We start from the raw sequence: 21,376 nt of genomic DNA, 5'->3' as shown, positions 1-21,376 counted from the left end.
CCCGGCCCACCAGTCCCACGAAAGCCAGTCCCAGCCCAGCACAACCCACCAAAGCCCACCACGGCCCTCCCGGCCGTCCCGGCCCACTGCGACCGTCCCAGCCCACCACAGCCCGCCAAGCCCATCACGGCCCTGCCCGGCCCACCACAACTCCCCCAGACCACCACGGCCCGCCCCGGCCCGCCACAACACACCACAGCCCGCCTCGGCCCGCCACAACACACCACAGCCCACCCCGGCCCGCCCCATCCCCAGCTAATGACACAACATCCCCGTAGCTTACAGTCCGAAGCGTGGCACTGAAGATGCCAAGATGGCGTACAGTATGAAAGCCGAGGACAAAAGACTTAGCCCTATCCTTACGGTTGGCTCCTGCTAGACCTAGACGTGCAAGTATCTGCGGCCCAGTGTAAATGCCCTAGGCCTCCTGCAAGACCGAAGGAGCAGGCATCAGGCACACGCTACCAACTGTAGCCCAAGACGCCTTGCTCAGCCACACCCCCACGGGCACTCAGCAGTAATTAACAGTAAGCAAGAAGCGCAAGCTTGATTCGTCACGGCAACCTTCAGGGCTGGTAAATCTTGTGCCAGCCACCGCAGTCACACAAGAACCCAAGCCAACAGTCACACGGCGTAAAGAGTGGACTAGAGCCTGTCATAATAACTAGGAAACCGAAACACAACTAAGCTGTCGTAAGCCCGAGATACCCCTAAGGCCAACCGAAAGATGATCCTAGTAAACCTGACGGACCAGGCCCCACAAAAGCTAGGGCTCAAACTGGGATTAGATACCCCACTATGCCTAGCCTAAATCCTGACGTACACCGTATCAAAACACATCCGCCCCGAGAATTACGAGCACAAACGCTTGAAACTCTAAGGACTTGGCGGTGCCCCAAACCCACCTAGAGGAGCCTGTTCTGTAAACGACACCCCATGCTACACCCTACCACTCCTCGCCAGAAACAGCCTCCATACCACCGTCGGCAGCTCACCCTAATTGAGGGACGCACAGTGAGCACAATAACCACCCCGTTAACACGACAGGTCAAGGTATAGCCCACGGAGTGGAAGTAATGGGCTATATTTTCTAAGATAGAACACTTCAACGGAAGGAAGCATTGTTTCCGTAAGGCGGATTTAGCAGTAAAGCAGGATAACATAAGCCTACTTTAAGTCGGCCCTGAGGCACGTACATACCGCCCGTCACCCTCCTCACAAGCTACCAACCCCAAATAACTAATCCACACTATAGCCAAAGATGAGGTAAGTCGTAACAAGGTACTGTACCGGAAGGTGTTACTAGTATACCGGGGCATAGCTATAAGACTAAAGCACTCTGCTTACACCTGAAAGATGTCTGTCACCAACCAGATCGCCCTGAGCCTCCTCTAGCCCAACCACAACACCCAAACAATTAATTAAAAATTCATCCCTCCATCACTAAACTAAAACATTTTTTACCTTAGTATAGGCGATAGAAAAGGCCCACTGGCACAATAGAGCTCTGTACCGCAAGGGATAGGTGAAATAAAAGTGAAACCTCAAGCAATAAACAGCAAAGTTACGCCCTGTGAGGCACAGAAGAAAAGTTCTGCTCCCTGCCTTCTGTGGTGAGCAAAATTAACCCTTCAAAGCTGCAGTCGTTATGAACCCAAAAAAGTCACCTTGGGAAAGTACAGCACTCCTCCCATAAAGAAGGTACCAGGAAAAAATTCTCTTGCTGTTGTCCACCCTGCCCTGGCAGCCGTGTGAGGAACAGCACGAAAGTTCTTCTCCCTGCTTTCTGTGGTGAGAACATTGACCCAAACCTTTTGCACTCGTGCAGAACTAAAAGAAAAATAAGTCTTGGGAAAGTGCAGCACAGCTCCCCTGGAGAAGGTGCCAGGAAGGAATTCTCTTGCTGCTTCTCACCCTGCCCTGGCAGCCATGTGAGGCACAGCACAAAAGTTCTGCTCCCTGCTCTTTGGGGTGAGAAAATTGACACAGCACATTTGCAATAATACATAGATTTGGACACCCAGTCATTTTGTTACCGAAATCTCGGAATGAAAAACTTATCGACACCAATGTGATGTAGATAAGCAGACACTTCTTTATTGACGGCCGGGTGCGTGAGCGAGTCCTCTCACGATCAACGCACACCAGGTCCCAAAATCAGATTCCATATATAGAACTTATTCATACATATTCATTAAATATTCATACATAATCATAACATTTCCCATAAATCATTAACATATTCTCCTCCCATATCCGATTCTGCGCAATAAAGCTTAGAAAGATCTAGAAATGGGTCTGGGGTACGATTTGGGTAGCTGGTATATGAGTTGGTGGTCGCGATCCCCCTGCCGGAATTACCTTTTACTAAAGTTCACAGTTTCTTGGCAGGTAACTACAAGCTGTTCCAGTCGATTCTCCCCAGTTTCCATTAATCCTACATTCTGACATCTCAATATACTTTCTATATACAGAGACTAGTTAGATACAAGAAACCCTTCAAACCCTAAATTATTACTTAAGTTTCAACAATGATTCCAACCCATTCTTCTGGCCTTAGTACAAAAGGGTACAAAGGGTCTCACAACTGTTTTACTAAATAATCATAACTTTCTTCAAAATATATTTTTTATCCTCCTATATTCTATTCTATAAATAACCCTATAAAATAAGATAATCATTTCAACTTTTTAACAAATCGACAACAATTTCATTCATAATAGGGGGGATCTAGGTGGAATAGACCTTTCCTTTTCTTTCTTCAACGATTTCCTGACTTGATGGTCTCCTTCCCTCCTTCAGGTGCCCACCTTTTCTTTTCTAGTTACTCAGACTAGATGCCTTTCTCAACACAGAGCATTGCCATTTATTTATTTATTAAGACCTTGTGCTGTTTCACAGGTGCAGCAGCTCTTTCTTGGCTTTCTCCACACCCTGGGCTGGGCCCCTGATGATCACGCTGTCACTGCCAGAGCCCTTGGTGGGGAAGTGGATGTGGACTCCACCACAGTCCTCCACGATGGAGAGGACGAAGCGGCCTTTGGCACCAATGAGGGAACTGTGCAGTTTGGAAGGAATAGAGACCTCACCTCTGTGCTGTTGGCCTAAGGGAGGACAGTACCAGCCTCTTGAGTCAAGCTGCAGAAATGTGTTTGCACCCACTCTGCTTACCCTCTGACTCCCACCTTGCTAGGAGCTTTATAGAGCTGGAAAATGCCTGAGCAGAGGGTTTGGAGACTGGCTACTCCTGACAGGAGCAGTCACAAACTTTGGTTTACAAGTCAAGAACAGACCGAAAGTTTGTCTCCACCCTGCCCTCACCCATTACAACCACGTCTGTACCTGTGTCTTCTAGCAACATTGTCAAGTCCCTCAGCTACAAAAGGCCGGTTGCTTCACTAACCAGCTCCTTCTGGGTGGCAAGAATCCTGTGGTGAGCAGCCTCACAGTTTGCCCTCTTGCCTGTGATAACAATTGTCTCCGAGTTGCTGTTCTTTGCTGGGAGATCAATTTTGGTGTTGCTTTCTTTACGGATCTGCCACAAAGGAAAAAAAAAATATCATCTCAGAAGTGTCCCATGTCAGAAGAAAAGCCCTTGCAGGCTATTGGACATCACCAATGAGCAGGAGAGAGCATCCAGTGGGATTTTGCTGCAGGCAGTGATCATCACGAGCACTTGAGTTAGGAACAATATCTCACCTTCTTGATGTTGGCACCTCCTTTCCCTACGATGTTCTTGTGGAACTGTTTGCAGATGGGGACAGAAATAGAAAAGCTGTTTTCAACCTAAGGGAGAAAGGAAGGGAGAACTGAAGATTACACTGTCGTGGCAAGGGAGGCCCGACTTCAGGAACTCTGATAAACGAGCTTTTGAAAAGAGGCTTAGACCCAAGGAAGTTCTCTATACGAGGGACTTTTGTAAGACTAAACAAAGGCAAGGACGTTCCCCTATAGCCTTCACATAACAGGTACTACCCCCTGCCTCCATTCAGCCAAAACAGCGCCGACAGCTCCCTCCTCTTGAGGTGTTTTAGCTCTACCCAAGCCAGTAGAGCTCTGCTTTGCCCCAGGGTTATCCAGGCACGTAGAAGGGAAGAGCAGGCAGACCTCCTTACCAGGTCTGCCACCATCTTTTGCGTGTACTCGGTGCACTTCTCCACCTCGTTTTTGGGACCTCGGAGTTGGACGATGTCACTCTTGTGTGCAGGGTCTGGGAAGCTGATGATAACCTGCAGGAGCGGTCATTTCTAGTTAGCTCAAGCAAAAGCAAGAACCCTTGTGTCAGACACATGCAAAGGTTGGGGGGATCCTACACATGCCCTTTTCCCATTCAGAAAAGGGGAACCGTGTTAGCGGCCTCTGGCTAAAAGAACTATCTTCTCAGACACTTGCGCTACAGAGCCACTAAAGTTACGACTTCTGTGACGACAGGCCTATACCCATGTAGGAAAGAACCCCTCTGGATCCTCCTCTCTACAAAGCCTTACCTCTGGGAATTGCCCCGGATTTCCCAGACCCGCTCAGCCTTCTGCCAATGACGGTCCGGTGGAATTTCTGCTCAACGATTAGGTCCGCAGCGTGTTCATTTTCCTGATGGGAACAGAGGGCACACAGTGTTCAGCCGGAGAGCCATCTACTTTGACTTAGCGGTTTGCTGCCCGACGGTTTACTTGCCAGCACTGTCCCTCTTTTCTCCAGACCAAATTCACTCTGCGTTGACAGAGAAGGGCTACCCGAGGGAACAGGGGAAGACATTTGTGAAGAGGAACTTGCACTTGTCATGAGATCCAAGTGCTCCGTGGGCAAGGGGCACACACTCGCACCAGAAGGTTACAAGGGAACACGAGAGCCCAACCCTGCAGTCTCCCAAACATCACATCCTACTCACTCACCATGGGGACATGTTGCAGTGCTATCAAACTAGCAGACCACAACAAGGCTTTACCATTGGCCATATTCTACTGCCGGTGCCGTAGCACCTTCCTCCAGTGCCAGACCACACTGCTCCTCCTCCAGCTGACACCCTCTCCCACAAGCCACAGGGCTATTTAACCCCTTAGCGGGAACCAGCTACACCTGCACATCGTCCACGTCAATCAACCCACTGCCTCTGAGGCAAGGCCACAGCTGCGTGTTATCAATGCTAATCAACCCACCGCCTTCATTCCTCTACAGGGACAAGCTCACCAAGCACATTTCCACCACCCACAACTGGCTGCTAAAATGTCATTCGCACAGAGAAGTAATTCCACTACTGTTCAGGCTCCCAAGGTACTTTCACCCGTTAAAGCCATCGCAAGGCCTCACAGCCCATTTCTCTCCTTGTACCACCACCACTCCAGAAAAGCAGAGGAAATGGGATGGAGACAGCACACTGGGTGAGCTACAGAGCCCCTGATACCATCTACTAAACACGAAGAGTGTGAGCATGGGAAGGACTAGAAAGGCACTCCACTTACCGTTTAGCTGCGTTCTTGCCAATGAGGTGTCGGTGGAATTGGTGGTCAGCCTTGATTATTGCGTAATCCATCCCGTGGATCTAAAAAGAATTATATTTTATATCTATATATGTATGTATGTCCAATATTATATATTATATTATATAGGGCCAGGTAGGACAGGCCACCGCTTCTGTCTCGTGCCCTAAGTAACTGCCTACTGCCAGTATTGGCACTGACTCACCAGCGGTCAGCTACAAGCACTTCTGCTCTTAAGCAGAGCACAAGCATTCCTCTGCTTTGAGAAGAGAGCATTGTGCTCATGAAACATTGAAAAGACTGACTTCTATGCCTCTCCAGCTTTAACAAAGAGAATCCTTCCTTCTCCGCACCAAAAAAATTAATGCTGACTTTTCAAGGATGCTGTGGATGAGTTTCATAACCAAGGGGTGTCATCCACCTGCCACACAATTTGTCTCCTGCAAGTTCGATTGAGCATGTCAAGACATCCTATGGATGTGACAAACACCTCATCACCTCTGCTCTGTTGCCCCTTCTTCCCCCAGTTTCTTACTGGAACTAGTAACTGCAGCTCACCAGTTCCTTGAGCATGGCTTCAATCTGTTCCTGAGCCACATGCACATCTTCTGTAGGTCCTTCCAAAGTGATGTTATCCTCTCCTCCAGTGAATTTGATGTGAACCTTGAGGTGAAGGACAATGAATCTCTTCAGAATTTGCCAAGATCCAAGCCAGGCCAATGCTCTTGGTCAGGCCTACACCATCGATCCCTGCCACTAAGAGATGCGCCTCCTCCCAAAAAGCCCAGACCAAATCCCCACAATTTTACGAGTCAGTAACTTAACGATTTCGGCCATATGGCAGTGCCTAGAGCCCAAGGCTCTGGTGCTGCCCCGGTTTCTGCAATGGCTTTGGAGAAGTTTACTCATCTAGCCTTTATCTAGATACCGTCTAACTCCCCAGGGAGAAGCCTTGCTGCACTCGCCATTTCCAGGTATCCTACTACATCAGTTCTCAAAACAGCACCACATAAAGCTTCCTTGGAAGGGCTCAACCCATGACAATAACCTAGGAGGAGCAGTGTTTGCAGCAGTAAAAGAGAGGGTTCCCTTGAACAGCAAAGATCTGTGTCATTTCCCCCTGGGTTTACCCACGTTAGAATACACCTCTCTCTTTCGTGACGAGTGATCTGGACTAAACCTTTTTCTACGCCGAGGGTGCTAAGCTAACCAGCTCATCCATACCTTTGGCATCTGCTGAGTTATTTTGGCCAGGTTCTGTCCTTTCTTTCCAATAATGAAACAATGAAGCCAAGAGGGGGCAGAGACCGAGGAGACGGTAAAACTGTTGGCCTGAGAGACAGAAAAACAGAGAAGCTGTTTGATGGACAAACCACAGCCCACCACAGCAAGTCCCAGCCCACCACAGCTCATCCCAGCCCACCACAGCCCATCCCAGCCCACCACAGCCCATCCCAGCCCACCACAGCCTGTTCAAGACCACCAGAGCCCGTCCCGGCCCACCACAGCCCGTCCCAGCTTACCACAGCCCACCACAGCCCGTCTCAGCTCACCACAGCCCAACACAGCCCGTCCCTACCCACCAAAGCCCGTCCCAGCCCAAAAGAACCCGTTCCAGCCCACCACACGCCGCCCCAGCCCACCACAGCCTGTCCCAGCCCAGCACAGTCTGTCCCAGCCCACCACAGCCCGTCCCAGCTCACCACAGCCCACCACGCCCCACCACTGCCCACCACAGCCCACCACGGCCCGTCCCGGTCCACCACGGCCCGTCCCAGCCCACCACAGCCCATTACAGCTTACCACAGCCCGTCCCAACCCACCATAACCCGTCCCAGCCCACCACAGCACATCCAAGCCCGTCCCAGCCCACCACGGCTCGTACCAGCCCGTCCCAACCCCTCCCAGCTCACCACTACAAACCACAGCCCACCACAGATCACCACGGCCCGTCCCAGCCAACCACGGCCACCACGGCACGTCCCAGCCCACCATAGCCCGTTCCAGACCACCACAGCACATCCCAGCCCGTCCCAGCCACCACAGCCCACCACGGCCCGTCCCAGCCCACCACAGCCCGTCCCAGCCCACCAGAGCCCACCACAGCCCGTCGCAGCCCACCACGGCCCGTCCCAGCCCAACCACGGCCCGTCCCAGCCCACCACGGCCCACCACGGCCCACCACGGCCCACCACGGCCCACCACGGCACGTCCCAGCCCACCACAGAGCACCACGGCCACCACGGCACGTCCAGCCCACCGGCCCACCAAGGCCCGTCCCAGCCCACCACCGCCCACCACGGCCCGTCCCAGCCCACCACGGCCCGTCCCAGCCCACCACGGCCCGTCCCAGCCCACCACGGCCCACCACAGCCCGTCCCAGCCCCCCACAGACCATCCCAGCACACCACAGCCCGCCTTCAACACGTCCCATCCCATCCCAGCACACCACAGCTCACCACAGCCCACGACACCCGTCCAGGCACCACAGCCCGTCCCAGCCCATCACAGCCAGCCACGGCCCACCACAGCCCACCACGGGCAGTCCCAGGCGACCCGGCCATCCACCGCCCACCACCAGCCCTTCCCGGCCCACCACAGCCCTTTCCGGCCCACCACAGCCCGTCCCGGCCCCACCCGGCTCACAACGGCCCGTCCCAGCCCACCACGGCCCGTCCCAGCCCACCACGGCCCGTCCCAGCCCACCACGGCCCGTCCCAGCCCACCACGGCCCGTCCCAGCCCGTCCCAGTCCGTGCCAGCCCACCACAGCCCGTCCCAGCTTGTCCCAGCCCGTCCCAGCCCACCAGAGCCCACCACAGCCCGTCCCAGCCCACCAGAGCCCACCACAGCCCGTCCCAGCCCACCACGGCCCACCGCAGCCCACTACAGACCGTCCCAGCATGTCCCAGCCCATCCCAGCACGTGCCAGCCTCTCCCAGCCCAGCACAGCCGGTCCCAGCCCGTGCCAGCCCACCACGGCTCACCACGGCCCGTCCCAGCCCACCACAGCCCACCAGAGCCCGTCCCAGCCCAACACCTCCCGTCCAGCCTATCCTAGACAATCCCAGCCACACAGCCCGTCCCAGCCCACCACAGCCCGTCCCAGCCCACCACAGCCCGTCCCAGCCCTTCCTAGCCCACCACAGCCCGTCCCAGCTCACCACAGCTTACCACAGCCCGTCCCCCCACCACAGCCCGTCCCAGCCCGTCCCAGCCCGTCCCAGCCCACCGCAGCCCGTCCCAGCCAACAACAGCCCGTCCCAGCCCACACGGCTCACCACGGCCCGTCCCAGCCCACCACAGCCCACCACAGCCCGTCCCCACCCCAACACCTCCCGTCCAGCCTATCTAGACATCCCAGCCCACCACAGCCCTTCTCAGCTCACCACAGCCCGTCCCAGCCCACCACAGCCCGTCCCAGCCCACCACAGCCCGTCCCAGCCCACCACAGCCCGTCCCAGCCCACCACAAGCCCGTCCCAGCCTGTCCCAGCCCACCACAGCCCCTCCCAGCCCACCACAGCTTACCACAGCCCATCCCAGCCCACCACAGCCCACCACAGTTCGTCCCAGCCCGTCCAAGCACACGACAGCCCCTCCCGGCTCACCACAGCTTACCGCAGCCCGTCCCAGCCCACCACAGCCTGTCCCATCCCGTCCCAGCCCACCACGGCCCACCACAGTTCGTCCCAGCCCGTCCAAGCACACGACAGCCCCTCCCGGCTCACCACAGCTTACCGCAGCCCGTCCCAGCCCACCACAGCCTGTCCCATCCCGTCCCAGCCCACCACGGCCCGTCCAGCCCGTCCCAGCCCGTCCCAGGCCACCACAGCCCTTCCCTGCCCACCACAGCCTGTCCCGGCCCACCACAACTCGTCCCAGCCCACCACAACTCGTCCCAGCCCACCACAACTCGTCCCAGCCCACCACAACTCGTCCCAGCCCACCACAACTCGTCCCAGCCCACCACAACTCGTCCCAGCCCACCACAACTCGTCCCAGCCCATCCCAGACCGTCCCAGCCCATCCCAGACCGTCCCAGCCCACCACAGCCCGTCCCAGCCCACCACAGCCCGTCCCAGCCCGTCTCAGCTCACCACAACCCACCACAGCACGTCCCAGCACACCACAGCCCACCACAACCTATTACAGCTTACCACGGCCCGTCCCGGCCCACCGGGGCCCGGCCCGGCCCACCGCGGCCCGTGCCAGCCCACCGCGGCCCGTGCCAGCCCACCACGGCCCGTGCCAGCATGTCCCAACCCAACACAGCCCGGCCCACCACTAGCCCGCCCCGGCCCACCACTAGCCCGCCCCGGCCCACCACTAGCCCGCCCCGGCCCACCACTAGCCCACCACGGCCCGGCCCGGCCCACCACGGCCCGGCCCGGCCCATCCCGGCCCACCACGTCCCACGAAAGCCAGTCCCAGCCCAGCACAACCCACCAAAGCCCACCACGGCCCTCCACGGCCCGTCCCGGCCCACCACGGCCCACCGCGACCCGTCCCAGCCCACCACAGCCCGCCACAGCCCATCACGGCCCTGCCCGGCCCACCACAACTCCCCCCAGACCACCACGGCCCGCCCCGGCCCGCCACAACACACCACAGCCCGCCTCGGCCCGCCACAACACACCACAGCCCACCCCGGCCCGCCCCATCCCCAGCTCATGACACAACATCCCCGTAGCTTACAGTCCGAAGCGTGGCACTGAAGATGCCAAGATGGCGTACAGTATGAAAGCCGAGGACAAAAGACTTAGCCCTATCCTTACGGTTGGCTCCTGCTAGACCTAGACGTGCAAGTATCTGCGGCCCAGTGTAAATGCCCTAGGCCTCCTGCTAAGACCGAAGGAGCAGGCATCAGGCACACGCTACCAACTGTAGCCCAAGACGCCTTGCTCAGCCACACCCCCACGGGCACTCAGCAGTAATTAACAGTAAGCAAGAAGCGCAAGCTTGACTTCGTCACGGCAACCTTCAGGGCTGGTAAATCTTGTGCCAGCCACCGCAGTCACACAAGAACCCAAGCCAACAGTCACACGGCGTAAAGAGTGGACTAGAGCCTGTCATAATAACTAGGAAACCGAAACACAACTAAGCTGTCGTAAGCCCGAGATACCCCTAAGGCCAACCGAAAGATGATCCTAGTAAACCTGACGGACCAGGCCCCACAAAAGCTAGGGCTCAAACTGGGATTAGATACCCCACTATGCCTAGCCCTAAATCCTGACGTACACCGTATCAAAACACATCCGCCCGAGAATTACGAGCACAAACGCTTGAAACTCTAAGGACTTGGCGGTGCCCCAAACCCACCTAGAGGAGCCTGTTCTGTAAACGACACCCCATGCTACACCCTACCACTCCTCGCCAGAAACAGCCTCCATACCACCGTCGGCAGCTCACCCTAATTGAGGGACGCACAGTGAGCACAATAACCACCCCGTTAACACGACAGGTCAAGGTATAGCCCACGGAGTGGAAGTAATGGGCTATATTTTCTAAGATAGAACACTTCAACGGAAGGAAGCATTGTTTCCGTAAGGCGGATTTAGCAGTAAAGCAGGATAACATAAGCCTACTTTAAGTCGGCCCTGAGGCACGTACATACCGCCCGTCACCCTCCTCACAAGCTACCAACCCCAAATAACTAATCCACCACTATAGCCAAAGATGAGGTAAGTCGTAACAAGGTACGTGTACCGGAAGGTGTACTTAGTATACCGGGGCATAGCTATAAGACTAAAGCACTCTGCTTACACCTGAAAGATGTCTGTCACCAACCAGATCGCCCTGAGCCTCCTCTAGCCCAACCACAACACCCAAACAATTAATTAAAAATTCACCCCTCCATCACTAAACTAAAACATTTTCTTACCTTAGTATAGGCGATAGAAAAGGCCCACTGGCGCAATAGAGCTCTGTACCGCAAGGGATAGGTGAAATAAAAGTGAAACCTCAAGCAATAAACAGCAAAGATACGCCCTGTGAGGCACAGAAGAAGAGTTCTGCTCCCTGCCTTCTGTGGTGAGCAAAATTAACCCTTCAGGGTTGCAGTCGTTATGAACCCAAAAAAGTCACTTTGGGAAAGTACAGCACTCCTCCCATACAGAAGGTACCAGGAAAAAATTCTCTTGCTGTTGTCCACCCTGCCCTGGCAGCCATGTGAGGAACAGCACAAAAGTTCTTCTCCCTGCTTTCTGTGGTGAGAACATTGACCCAAACCTTTTGCACTCATGCAGAGCTGAAAGAAAAAATAAGTCTTGGGAAAGTGCAGCACAGCTCCCCTGGAGAAGGTGCCAGGAAGGAATTCTCTTGCTGCTTCTCACCCTGCCCTGGCAGCCATGTGAGGCACAGCACAAAAGTTCTGCTCCCTGCTCTTTGGGGTGAGAAAATTGACACAGCACTTTTGCAATAATACATAGATTTGGACACCCAGTCATTTTGTTACCGAAATCTCGGAATGAAAAACTTATCGACACCAATGTGATGTAGATAAGCAGACACTTCTTTATTGACGGCCGGGTGCGTGAGCGAGTCCTCTCATGATCAACGCACACCAGGTCCCAAAATCAGATTCCATATATAGAACTTATTCATACATATTCATTAAATATTCATACATAATCATAACATTTCCCATAAATCATTAACATATTCTCCTCCCATATCCGATTCTGCGCAATAAAGCTTAGAAAGATCTAGAAATGGGTCTGGGGTACGATTTGGGTAGCTGGTATATGAGTTGGTGGTCGCGATCTCCCCCTGCCGGAATTACCTTTTACTAAAGTTCACAGTTTCTTGGCAGGTAACTACAAGCTGTTCCAGTCGATTCTCCCCAGTTTCCATTAATCCTACATTCTGACATCTCAATATACTTTCTATATACAGAAGACTAGTTAGATACAAAGAAACCCTTCAAACCCTAAATTATTACTTAAGTTTCAACAATGATTCCAACCCATTCTTCTGGCCTTAGTACAAAAGGGTACAAAGGGTCTCACAACTGCTTTTACTAAATAATCATAACTTTCTTCAAAATATATTTTTATCCTCCTATATTTCTATTCTATAAAATAACCCTATAAAATAAGATAATCATTTCAACTTTTTAACAAATCGACAACAATTTCATTCATAATAGGGGGGATCTAGGTGGAATAGACCTTTCCTTTTTCTTTCTTCAACGATTTCCTGACTTGATGGTCTCCTTCCCTCCTTCAGGTGCCCACCTTTTCTTTTCTAGTTACTCAGACTAGATGCCTTTCTCAACACAGAGCATTGCCATTTATTTATTTATTAAGACCTTGTGCTGTTTCACAGGTGCAGCAGCTCTTTCTTGGCTTTCTCCACACCCTGGGCTGGGCCCCTGATGATCACGCTGTCACTGCCAGAGCCCTTGGTGGGGAAGTGGATGTGGACTCCACCACAGTCCTCCACGATGGAGCGGACGAAGCGGCCTTTGGCACCAATGAGGGAACTGTGCAGTTTGGAAGGAATAGAGACCTCCACCTCTGTGCTGTTGGCCTAAGGGAGGACAGTACCAGCCTCTTGAGTCAAGCTGCAGAAATGTGTTTGCACCCACTCTGCTTACCCTCTGACTCCCACCTTGCTAGGAGCTTTATAGAGCTGGAAGAAATGCCTGAGCAGAGGGTTTGGAGACTGGCTACTCCTGACAGGAGCAGTCACAAACTTTGGTTTACAAGTCAAGAACAGACCGACACGTTTGTCTCCACCCTGCCCTCACCCATTACAACCACGTCTGTACCTGTGTCTTCTAGCAACATTGTCAAGTCCCTCAGCTACAAAAGGCCGGTTGCTTCACTAACCAGCTCCTTCTGGGTGGCAAGAATCCTGTGGTGAGCAGCCTCACAGTTTGCCCTCTTGCCTGTGATAACAATTGTCTCCGAGTTGCTGTTCTTTGCTGGGAGATCAATTTTGGTGTTGCTTTCTTTACGGATCTGCCACAAAGGAAAAAAAAAATATCATCTCAGAAGTGTCCCATGTCAGAAGAAAAGCCCTTGCAGGCTATATTGGACATCACCAATGAGCAGGAGAGAGCATCCAGTGGGATTTTGCTGCAGGCAGTGATCATCACGAGCACTTGAGTTAGGAACAATATCTCACCTTCTTGATGTTGGCACCTCCTTTCCCTACGATGTTCTTGTGGAACTGTTTGCAGATGGGGACAGAAATAGAAAAGCTGTTTTCAACCTAAGGGAGAAAGGAAGGGAGACCTGAAGATTACACTGTCGTGGCAAGGGAGGCCCGACTTCAGGAGCTCTGATAAACGAGCTTTTGAAAAGAGGCTTAGACCCAAGGAAGTTCTCTATACGAGGGACTTTTGTAAGACTAAACAAAGGCAAGGACGTTCCCCTATAGCCTTCCCATAACAGGTACTACCCCCTGCCTCCATTCAGCCAAAACAGCGCCGACAGCTCCCTCCTCTTGAGGTGTTTTAGCTCTACCCAAGCCAGTAGAGCTCTGCTTTGCCCCAGGGTTATCCAGGCACGTAGGAGGGAAGTGCAGGCAGAAGACCTCCTTACCAGGTCTGCCACCATCTTTTGCGTGTACTCGGTGCACTTCTCCACCTCGTTTTTGGGACCTCGGAGTTGGACGATGTCACTCTTGTGTGCAGGGTCTGGGAAGCTGATGATAACCTGCAGGAGCGGTCATTTATAGTTAGCTCAAGCAAAAGCAAGAACCCTTGTGTCAGACACATGCAAAGGTTGGGGGGATCCTACCCATGCCCTTTTCCCATTCAGAAAAGGGGAACCGTGTTAGCGGCCTCTGGCTAAAAGAACTATCTTCTCAGACACTTGCGCTACAGAGCCACTAAAGTTACGACTTCTGTGACGACAGGCCTACTACCCATGTAGGAAAGAACCCCTCTGGATTCCTCCTCTCCTACAAAGCCTTACCTCTGGGAATTGCTCCCGGATTTCCCAGACCCGCTCAGCCTTCTGCCCAATGACGGTCCGGTGGAATTTCTGCTCAACGATTAGGTCCGCAGCGTGTTCATTTTCCTGATGGGAACAGAGGGCACACTGAGTGTTCAGCCGGAGAGCCATCTACTTTGACTTAGCGGTTTGCTGCCCGACGGTTTACTTGCCAGCACTGTCCCTCTTTTCTCCAGACCAAATTCACTCTGCGTTGACAGAGAAGGGCTACCCGAGGGAACAGGGGAAGACATTTGTGAAGAGGAACTTGCACTTGTCATGAGATCCAAGTGCTCCGTGGGCAAGGGGCACACACTCGCACCAGAAGGTTACAAGGGAACACGAGAGCCCAAACCCTGCAGTCTCCCAAACATCACATCCTACTCACTCACCATAGGGACATGTTGCAGTGCTATCAAACTAGCAGACCACAACAAGGCTTTACCATTGGCCATATTCTACTGCCGGTGCCGTAGCACCTTCCTCCAGAGGCCAGACCACACTGCTCCTCCTCCAGCTGACACCCTCTCCCACAAGCCACAGGGCTATTTAACCCCTTAGCGGGAACCAGCTACACCTGCACATCGTCCACGTCAATCAACCCACTGCCTCTGAGGCAAGGCCACAGCTGCGTGTTATCAATGCTAATCAACCCACCGCCTTCATTCCTCTACAGGGAGAAGCTCACCAAGCACATTTCCACCACCCACAACTGGCTGCTAAAATGTCATTCGCACAGAGAAGTAATTCCACTACTGTTCAGGCTCCCAAGGTACTTTCACCCGTTAAAGCCATCGCAAGGCCTCACGGCCCATTTCTCTCCTTGTACCACCACCACTCCAGGAAAGCAGAGGAAATGTGATGGAGACAGCACACTGGGTGAGCTACAGAGCCCCTGATACCATCTACTAAACACGAAGAGTGTGAGCATGGGAAGGACTAGAAAGGCACTCCACTTACCGTTTAGCTGCTTTCTTGCCAATGAGGGGTCGGTGGAATTGGTGGTCAGCCTTGATTATTGCGTAATCCATGCCGTGGATCTAAAAAGAATTATATTTTATATATATATATGTATGTGTGGATAACTGGCTAGCTGAAAAGGGTCACATAGACATAGTCCAGCTGGCTGGACAAAAATGCACATCGCTCTCAGCTTATCTGAAGTAAAGCAAAATACACTGTCTTTGGCTGTCCTTGTTACACAGTAACAGGAAGATTTTGGTGGGAAAAGAATGTTGCAGGTGGGAACAGAAAACTACAGAAGAGAAACTAGGGGCGGACTTGATATTTAGGTAACTAACCAATAATGAGCTTAACTTTTGTAATATGTATGAGCTAATTATAAGAAGGCATAAAAGGTGACTGTAAGGGACAATAAACGAAGTCTGCTGATCACTCATATTGAGCGACTGTGTCTTCCCTCCGTCGCGACATGTATGTATGTACAATATTATATATTATATTATATAGGGCCAGGTAGGACAGGCCACCACTTCTGTCTCGTGCCCTAAGTAACTGCCTACTGCCAGTATTGGCACTGACTCACCAGCGGTCAGCTACAAGCACTTCTGCTCTTAAGCAGAGCACAAGCATTCCTCTGCTTTGAGAAGAGAGCATTGTGCTCATGAAACATTGAAAAGACTGACTTCTATGCCTCTCCAGCTATAACCAAGAGAATCCTTCCTTCTCTGCACCAAAAAAATTAATGCTGGCTTTTCAAGGATGCTATGGATGAGTTTCATAACCAAGGGGTGTCATCCACCTGCCACACAATTTGTCTCCTGCAAGTTCGATTAAGCATGTCAAGACATCCTATGGATGTGACAAACACCTCATCACCTCTGCTCTGTTGCCCCTTCTTCCCCCAGTTTCTTACTGGAACTAGTAACTCCAGCTCACCAGTTCCTTGAGCATGGCTTCAATCTGTTCCTGAGCCACATGCACATCTTCTGTAGGTCCTTCCAAAGTGATGTTATCCTCTCCTCCAGTGAATTTGATGTGAACCTTGAGGTGAAGGACAATGAATCTCTTCAGAATTTGCCAAGATCCAAGCCAGGCCAATGCTCTTGGTCAGGCCTACACCATCGATCCCTGCCACTAAGAGATGCGCCTCCTCCCAAAAAGCCCAAACAAAATCCCCACAATTTTACGAGTCAGTAACTTAACGATTTCGGCCATATGGCAGTGCCTAGAGCCCAAGGCTCTGGTGCCGTCCCGGTTTCTGCAAGGGCTTTGGAGAAGTTTACTCATCTAGCCTTTATCTAGATACCGTCTAACTCCCCAGGGAGAAGCCTTGCTGCACTCGCCATTTCCAGGTATCCTACTACATCAGTTCTCAAAACAGCACCACATAAAGCTTCCTTGGAAGGGCTCAACCCATGACAATAACATAGGAGGAGCAGTGTTTGCAGCAGTAAAAGAGAGGGTTCCCTTGAACAGCAAAGATCTGTGTCATTTCCCCCTGGGTTTACCCACGCTAGAATACACCTCTCTCTTTCGTGACGAGTGATCTGGACTAAACCTTTTTCCACGCCGAGGGTGCTAAGCTAACCAGCTCATCCATACCTTTGGCATCTGCTGAGTTATTTTGGCCAGGTTCTGTCCTTTCTTTCCAATAATGAAACGATGAAGCCAAGAGGGGGCAGAGACCGAGGAGATGGTAAAACTGTTGGCCTGAGAGACAGAAAAACAGAGAAGCTGTTTGATGGACAAACTGGAAGAGGCCTTCACAACAATTCAGTTCCAATTCCCATGCTGCACCTCCGGTATTGACTTCTAAGCTGCACCTCTAATGGCCCAAGAGAGAGCACCCCCGCTACACCTGTCAGTGCTCACAAATGGATCTTCATGGGACCTTCAAAGGAGGCCTAGCCCATCTTGTCAGTACCTTTGCATAGACGTCAGTCAATGCTTGCCCAAGTTTTTCAGAGGCTCGCCTCGCAGTATCACCGTCCCCGAGCTCCTGTCAGTGGCTGGGATCTCGACAGAGACTCCAGTCTTCTCCAAGATCTCCTGCAGGGAATTCCCCTTGGGGCCGATGACATACTTGTGCTGGGACTTCTTCACCTCCACTGCAAGAGTAGTAGTCTTCTTTTTCTGTAGGGGCAGAGACACTGAGGCATCAATCACAAGGGGGCGGGGAAGGACAAGAGCGACAGGAAGAGGCACAAGATGCAGTCAAACTCTGCACCCAGCAAAGAGCAAAGCCAAGCTGAGCACAGTGGCTCGGCAGCACCCTAGCACCCCTTGGACCCCTGCCTACAGAAAGCCTTGTGCTCAAAAATTCACAGGGCAAGTACACAACTAGCATGCTGTGTCAAGCTCCCTGGGACACGGCATGCAAGAGACCACACACACACACACACAGGCATGTCGTTGTCGTCGTCCCCGTCCCCCCGTTGGACAACAGGGTTCAACTCCCAGCCGTCTCCCAGGCAGTGCTGTGATGCAACACTGTGCAGGCTATAAGCCGATTGTTGAAATCCGGACTGGTACAAATACAGACCTAACCACGAGGAAAAACAGCCCAGCAACCCACAACAAGGATATTCACAGCAGCGTTGGCTGTGGGAAATAAACTGGAGTGACATTCACTCTTCAGCAACTTCTACTTAGGTAGCAACTTTGATACTGTCAGCTGGCCACCACTGTAGACTTCACGCTTCTTTCCTTCCTTAGTAGCACCGGTGTGAACAAGAGCTCTTGGTGGCCTGCTAAGTCCCACGATACAGAAAAGCGAGAAATCTGTCACCTCCCTGATAGTATCAGCCCAGCTCCCACTCTGCCGAGTGAGGAAACGGTAGGATTCGGGGTCATGTACTGCAAGGGCTGCTGAGCCAGGTGCAACAGAGGGATGCACAAAAGTAGAACAAGAAGGGAAGAGTGCCTAGGAGCAGGTGCCAGGGGAAGGTGGGAAGCTTTATGGACCATCCGTACCTTCTCCTCATAGATCTTCTTAACTCGAGCCACAGCCTGGGCTAGTTGCTCCTTTTCTCCGCTGAAGACTATCTCGGCCTTGTTGACACTGGGTGGAGGAATGTCGATGCGCGTCCCTGTGTCCTGCATGAGCTCCCTCACCAGCTTGTTGTAAGGGCCGGCAATGAAAGGGTGGTACACTTTCTCCACGTCCAGCCGCTCCACGGCACGCTTATCCTGGAAGAGCCCGCAACAGACCTTGGTGGGAACTGCCCTCTGTATTACAGTCTCTGCCAGGCACAGCTAAGTTCCCAGGGGTGTCCTGCCTGACACTCTGGCCCAAGCAACCTTCTCAGTTTGCGGGCTTGTAGATCTCCACCTCTTTCCATCTACAAATACGGTTGCTGCTGCTGCTCCTTGTTTACGATATTCACCCCTGTGATCTCCTGCCTTATCTCAGCTGGCACCTAAGACGCGTCGCTTCAACTATCAAATGCTTGTTTTGGCCTCAGAGATGGACAAAACGCAGCACAAGAAGTTTCAGGACCTGGCAGCGGTGCTCATACAGCCGGCGAGTGGCACAGTATACCACTCTGTTCAGGCTAACGTTAGCCACTGACTGTAGCCACGGTGGCTGCAAACCCCGACTATACCGTGGGGAAGCACAATGGCTGACCAGCTAATGCCATGAGAGAGATCATACTGAGGTACCTGCTCAGCGGAGATAAGCAGGATCTCGTGCCGGGCCTTCTCAATCCCTTCTTTAGTGCTGCTGATCTTGATCTGGTTGCTGGGGTCATCTGGGCGGGGGACCTGCATTTTGGTTGCAGTTTTGAGCTTCAGGTCCTGCAGCCTCTCACCCTTCTTTCCAATGACAAAACAGTGGTGCTCCTTGGGGATGGCAACTGTCGCTGAAGCCTGCGGCAGAAGAACTAAGCGTCTGTGAAAAGCCTTGCCTGCACTGGCAGATCCACAGGAACAGAGCCAGGGAAAGCAAGGTAGACGCTGCTCAGCGGTACTGCTCCTCAGAGCAAACACAACGCCTTCCCAGCACATTCTGTCCGAGGGCTGACACTGTACCAGCTGATCTACAGTGCCTCTATGCCAGGAGTATAAACCCCACCTTTCCCTCAAAACCCTTCTGTTTGCACAGGAGCAGTACCCTGAATTAGCAAAGGCCTTCCGACACAGACGAGGAGGTGCCTCTCCTCCAGTGTAAGACACCAGACAACAACTGAGATGGCAGCGCACAGCTGGAGTTTATCTGAACTCTGACATCTGCTGCCAAGGCTACAGAGAACAAGACGTACAGTATGACTCCTAGGAAAGAGAAATTCAACACCAGAAACCTACTGCAGGAGGCAGGCAGCTAGCACATGCTTACCACTACTGAAGTGCTAAGGTGTCTTCAAGTGTAGCACATGCTGCTCCTGGAACTGCTTCTAGAAGGCCCCACATGCAAAAGGGGTCCTTCTCAATCTACCATTAAAGGGATGCTCTATACAAGGGCTTCCCGACTTCTTCCCTTCTCACTGAGTTTTTGCAGGTCTGGTAGCTGATGACTGCTATCGTGCTCCTGATCCCTCTGATTAGGTAACCACTAACAGCAATCAGACAATGAAAATGCAAGCTATAATGGAAAAATAAAAGATGAAGAAAAGATCACTCGGTGTGACTTTTCAGCTCTGTGTTCCTGTCCTGAAGCCAGCCAAGCCTAAGAGAAGCTGGAACAGAGACACAGCTTCCAGACCTGGGGCCAGGGCAGTAGGAGGTATATTTGAGAACAGTGGCTCATGGATCTGTGGCGGCACAACCTGAACTGTTTTTTCAGATGCACTTTGTGGATGTAGGGTTTCGTTCCTTTCTCTTTCCTCTGGCAGGGTATGACACAGGGGCTGAACAGCGCTAAGCAGACATGGTATTAACATCGCATTACCTACCTTTGGCATTATACTTTAAAACACACTGCAACACCTGGCTGCGATACATCCTAACAAGAGCTACCACCTTAACTATGAGCTCAAGAACCATAAGGGAAGAGATCAAAACCTAGAGGACTGAAGCAACTGAAACAACAGGGTTGTGGCTCCTTACCAGTGTGCCTTGAGTTACACAAGGCAGAACCCTGACCTGAAGCTTTTGGCAGGACTTCCTTTTCTCTACTTTTCTTTCTCCCAGCCTTCCACGTTCTCCTCTGAAGGACTTCAGGAAAAGCACAGTCCCATTCTCACACACTACTAGCTTTGTGTGTGAGGCTCCTGCACCAGCACCTCAGCACAAAGTCACTGGTTGCAACTCAAATGTTCCAGAGATGGCAGACTCCACGCTTCATGCAACACCGCGGCCTGTAATTAACTTGGAACCCTATTTGAAGCCTCATTCCCATTCCAAATTGCCAATTGGGTGCTTTGAAAACGTATGGCGAAGCTGAATTAGTCACGTAACAGCATACCTCTTTGTCTTACAAGCACACGGGCCCAAGGGTCTCAAAGCATTTGCGAGTCTTGGGGAAGAGCAAAGACGAAGGCAGAAACAGTTAGATGCCCTCTCCTGAGTCTGCAGTCGAGCGACAATCTGCTTCCGAGCCTTCGTGACTGCTTCCGGCTTGCCAGAGACCACGATCGAAAGGCCCTGGTCCTTTGCGAGAGACAGCTCCAGGTGAGCTCCCGTCTTCCGCATGATGTCAAGGCAGATCTTGGCCTGCTCGCCTTCTCCAAACTGATTCATGTCCTTGTATTTCCTCTCCTCCAGTGGCACATGGAACACCTGCTCAGCCACGGGACAGACAAAAGCAGGGCACAGCAAGGTGCCAGTGTGCTTTTGATTATCAGTGTCTCCCTCTCTTACTGCCATACAGGAGGACTTCACTGGTGTACTAAGTTCCCAGATTTAGGCGACCCATCAGCCTTTCCAGTGGAGACACCAGCTGCAGTACGAGGGCACGGCAGCAGGCAGTGTGTCCCAAACTGAGTGCTCTCCTAAAGAACATGCTGTTGGGGGGGGGGGGGGGGGGGGGGGGCGGAGAGGAGGGGGAACACTTC

At 52.6% G+C, this 21,376-nt stretch overlaps 1 protein-coding gene and 2 long non-coding RNA genes across 3 annotated transcripts; all 3 read right to left on the bottom strand.

The window, feature by feature from the left end:
* Nucleotides 1-360: 360 nt before the first annotated feature.
* On the bottom strand, nucleotides 361-3,342 carry LOC119142230. The gene is made up of 3 exons (XR_005102195.1): nucleotides 3,332-3,342; nucleotides 1,681-1,684; nucleotides 361-545 (listed from the first exon to the last, which is right to left on the bottom strand). It is a non-coding gene; the product is annotated as an uncharacterized LOC119142230 (long non-coding RNA).
* A 2,047-nt stretch (nucleotides 3,343-5,389) lies between these two features.
* LOC119142229 lies at nucleotides 5,390-6,838 on the bottom strand. The gene is made up of 3 exons (XR_005102194.1): nucleotides 6,702-6,838; nucleotides 6,036-6,140; nucleotides 5,390-5,539 (listed from the first exon to the last, which is right to left on the bottom strand). It is a non-coding gene; the product is annotated as an uncharacterized LOC119142229 (long non-coding RNA).
* Nucleotides 6,839-12,797: 5,959 nt separating this feature from the next.
* On the bottom strand, nucleotides 12,798-20,975 carry LOC119142222 (vigilin-like; the record flags this gene model as incomplete). The annotated part of the gene is given in 12 exon segments (XM_037374942.1): nucleotides 12,798-13,008; nucleotides 13,311-13,442; nucleotides 13,609-13,689; nucleotides 14,028-14,141; nucleotides 14,403-14,507; nucleotides 16,320-16,424; nucleotides 16,986-17,093; nucleotides 17,308-17,346; nucleotides 17,349-17,516; nucleotides 18,357-18,572; nucleotides 19,047-19,253; nucleotides 20,886-20,975. Coding segments are annotated over 12 exon segments (1,575 nt in total), but the record flags the coding sequence as incomplete, so codon positions are not given.
* Between the last annotated feature and the right edge of the window lie 401 nt (nucleotides 20,976-21,376).

This window comes from Falco rusticolus, unplaced genomic scaffold (genome assembly GCF_015220075.1).
Source record: "Falco rusticolus isolate bFalRus1 unplaced genomic scaffold, bFalRus1.pri scaffold_92_arrow_ctg1, whole genome shotgun sequence".
Classification (NCBI taxonomy): domain Eukaryota; kingdom Metazoa; phylum Chordata; class Aves; order Falconiformes; family Falconidae; genus Falco; species Falco rusticolus.
This window is presented reverse-complemented; position numbering and strand designations above follow the sequence as displayed.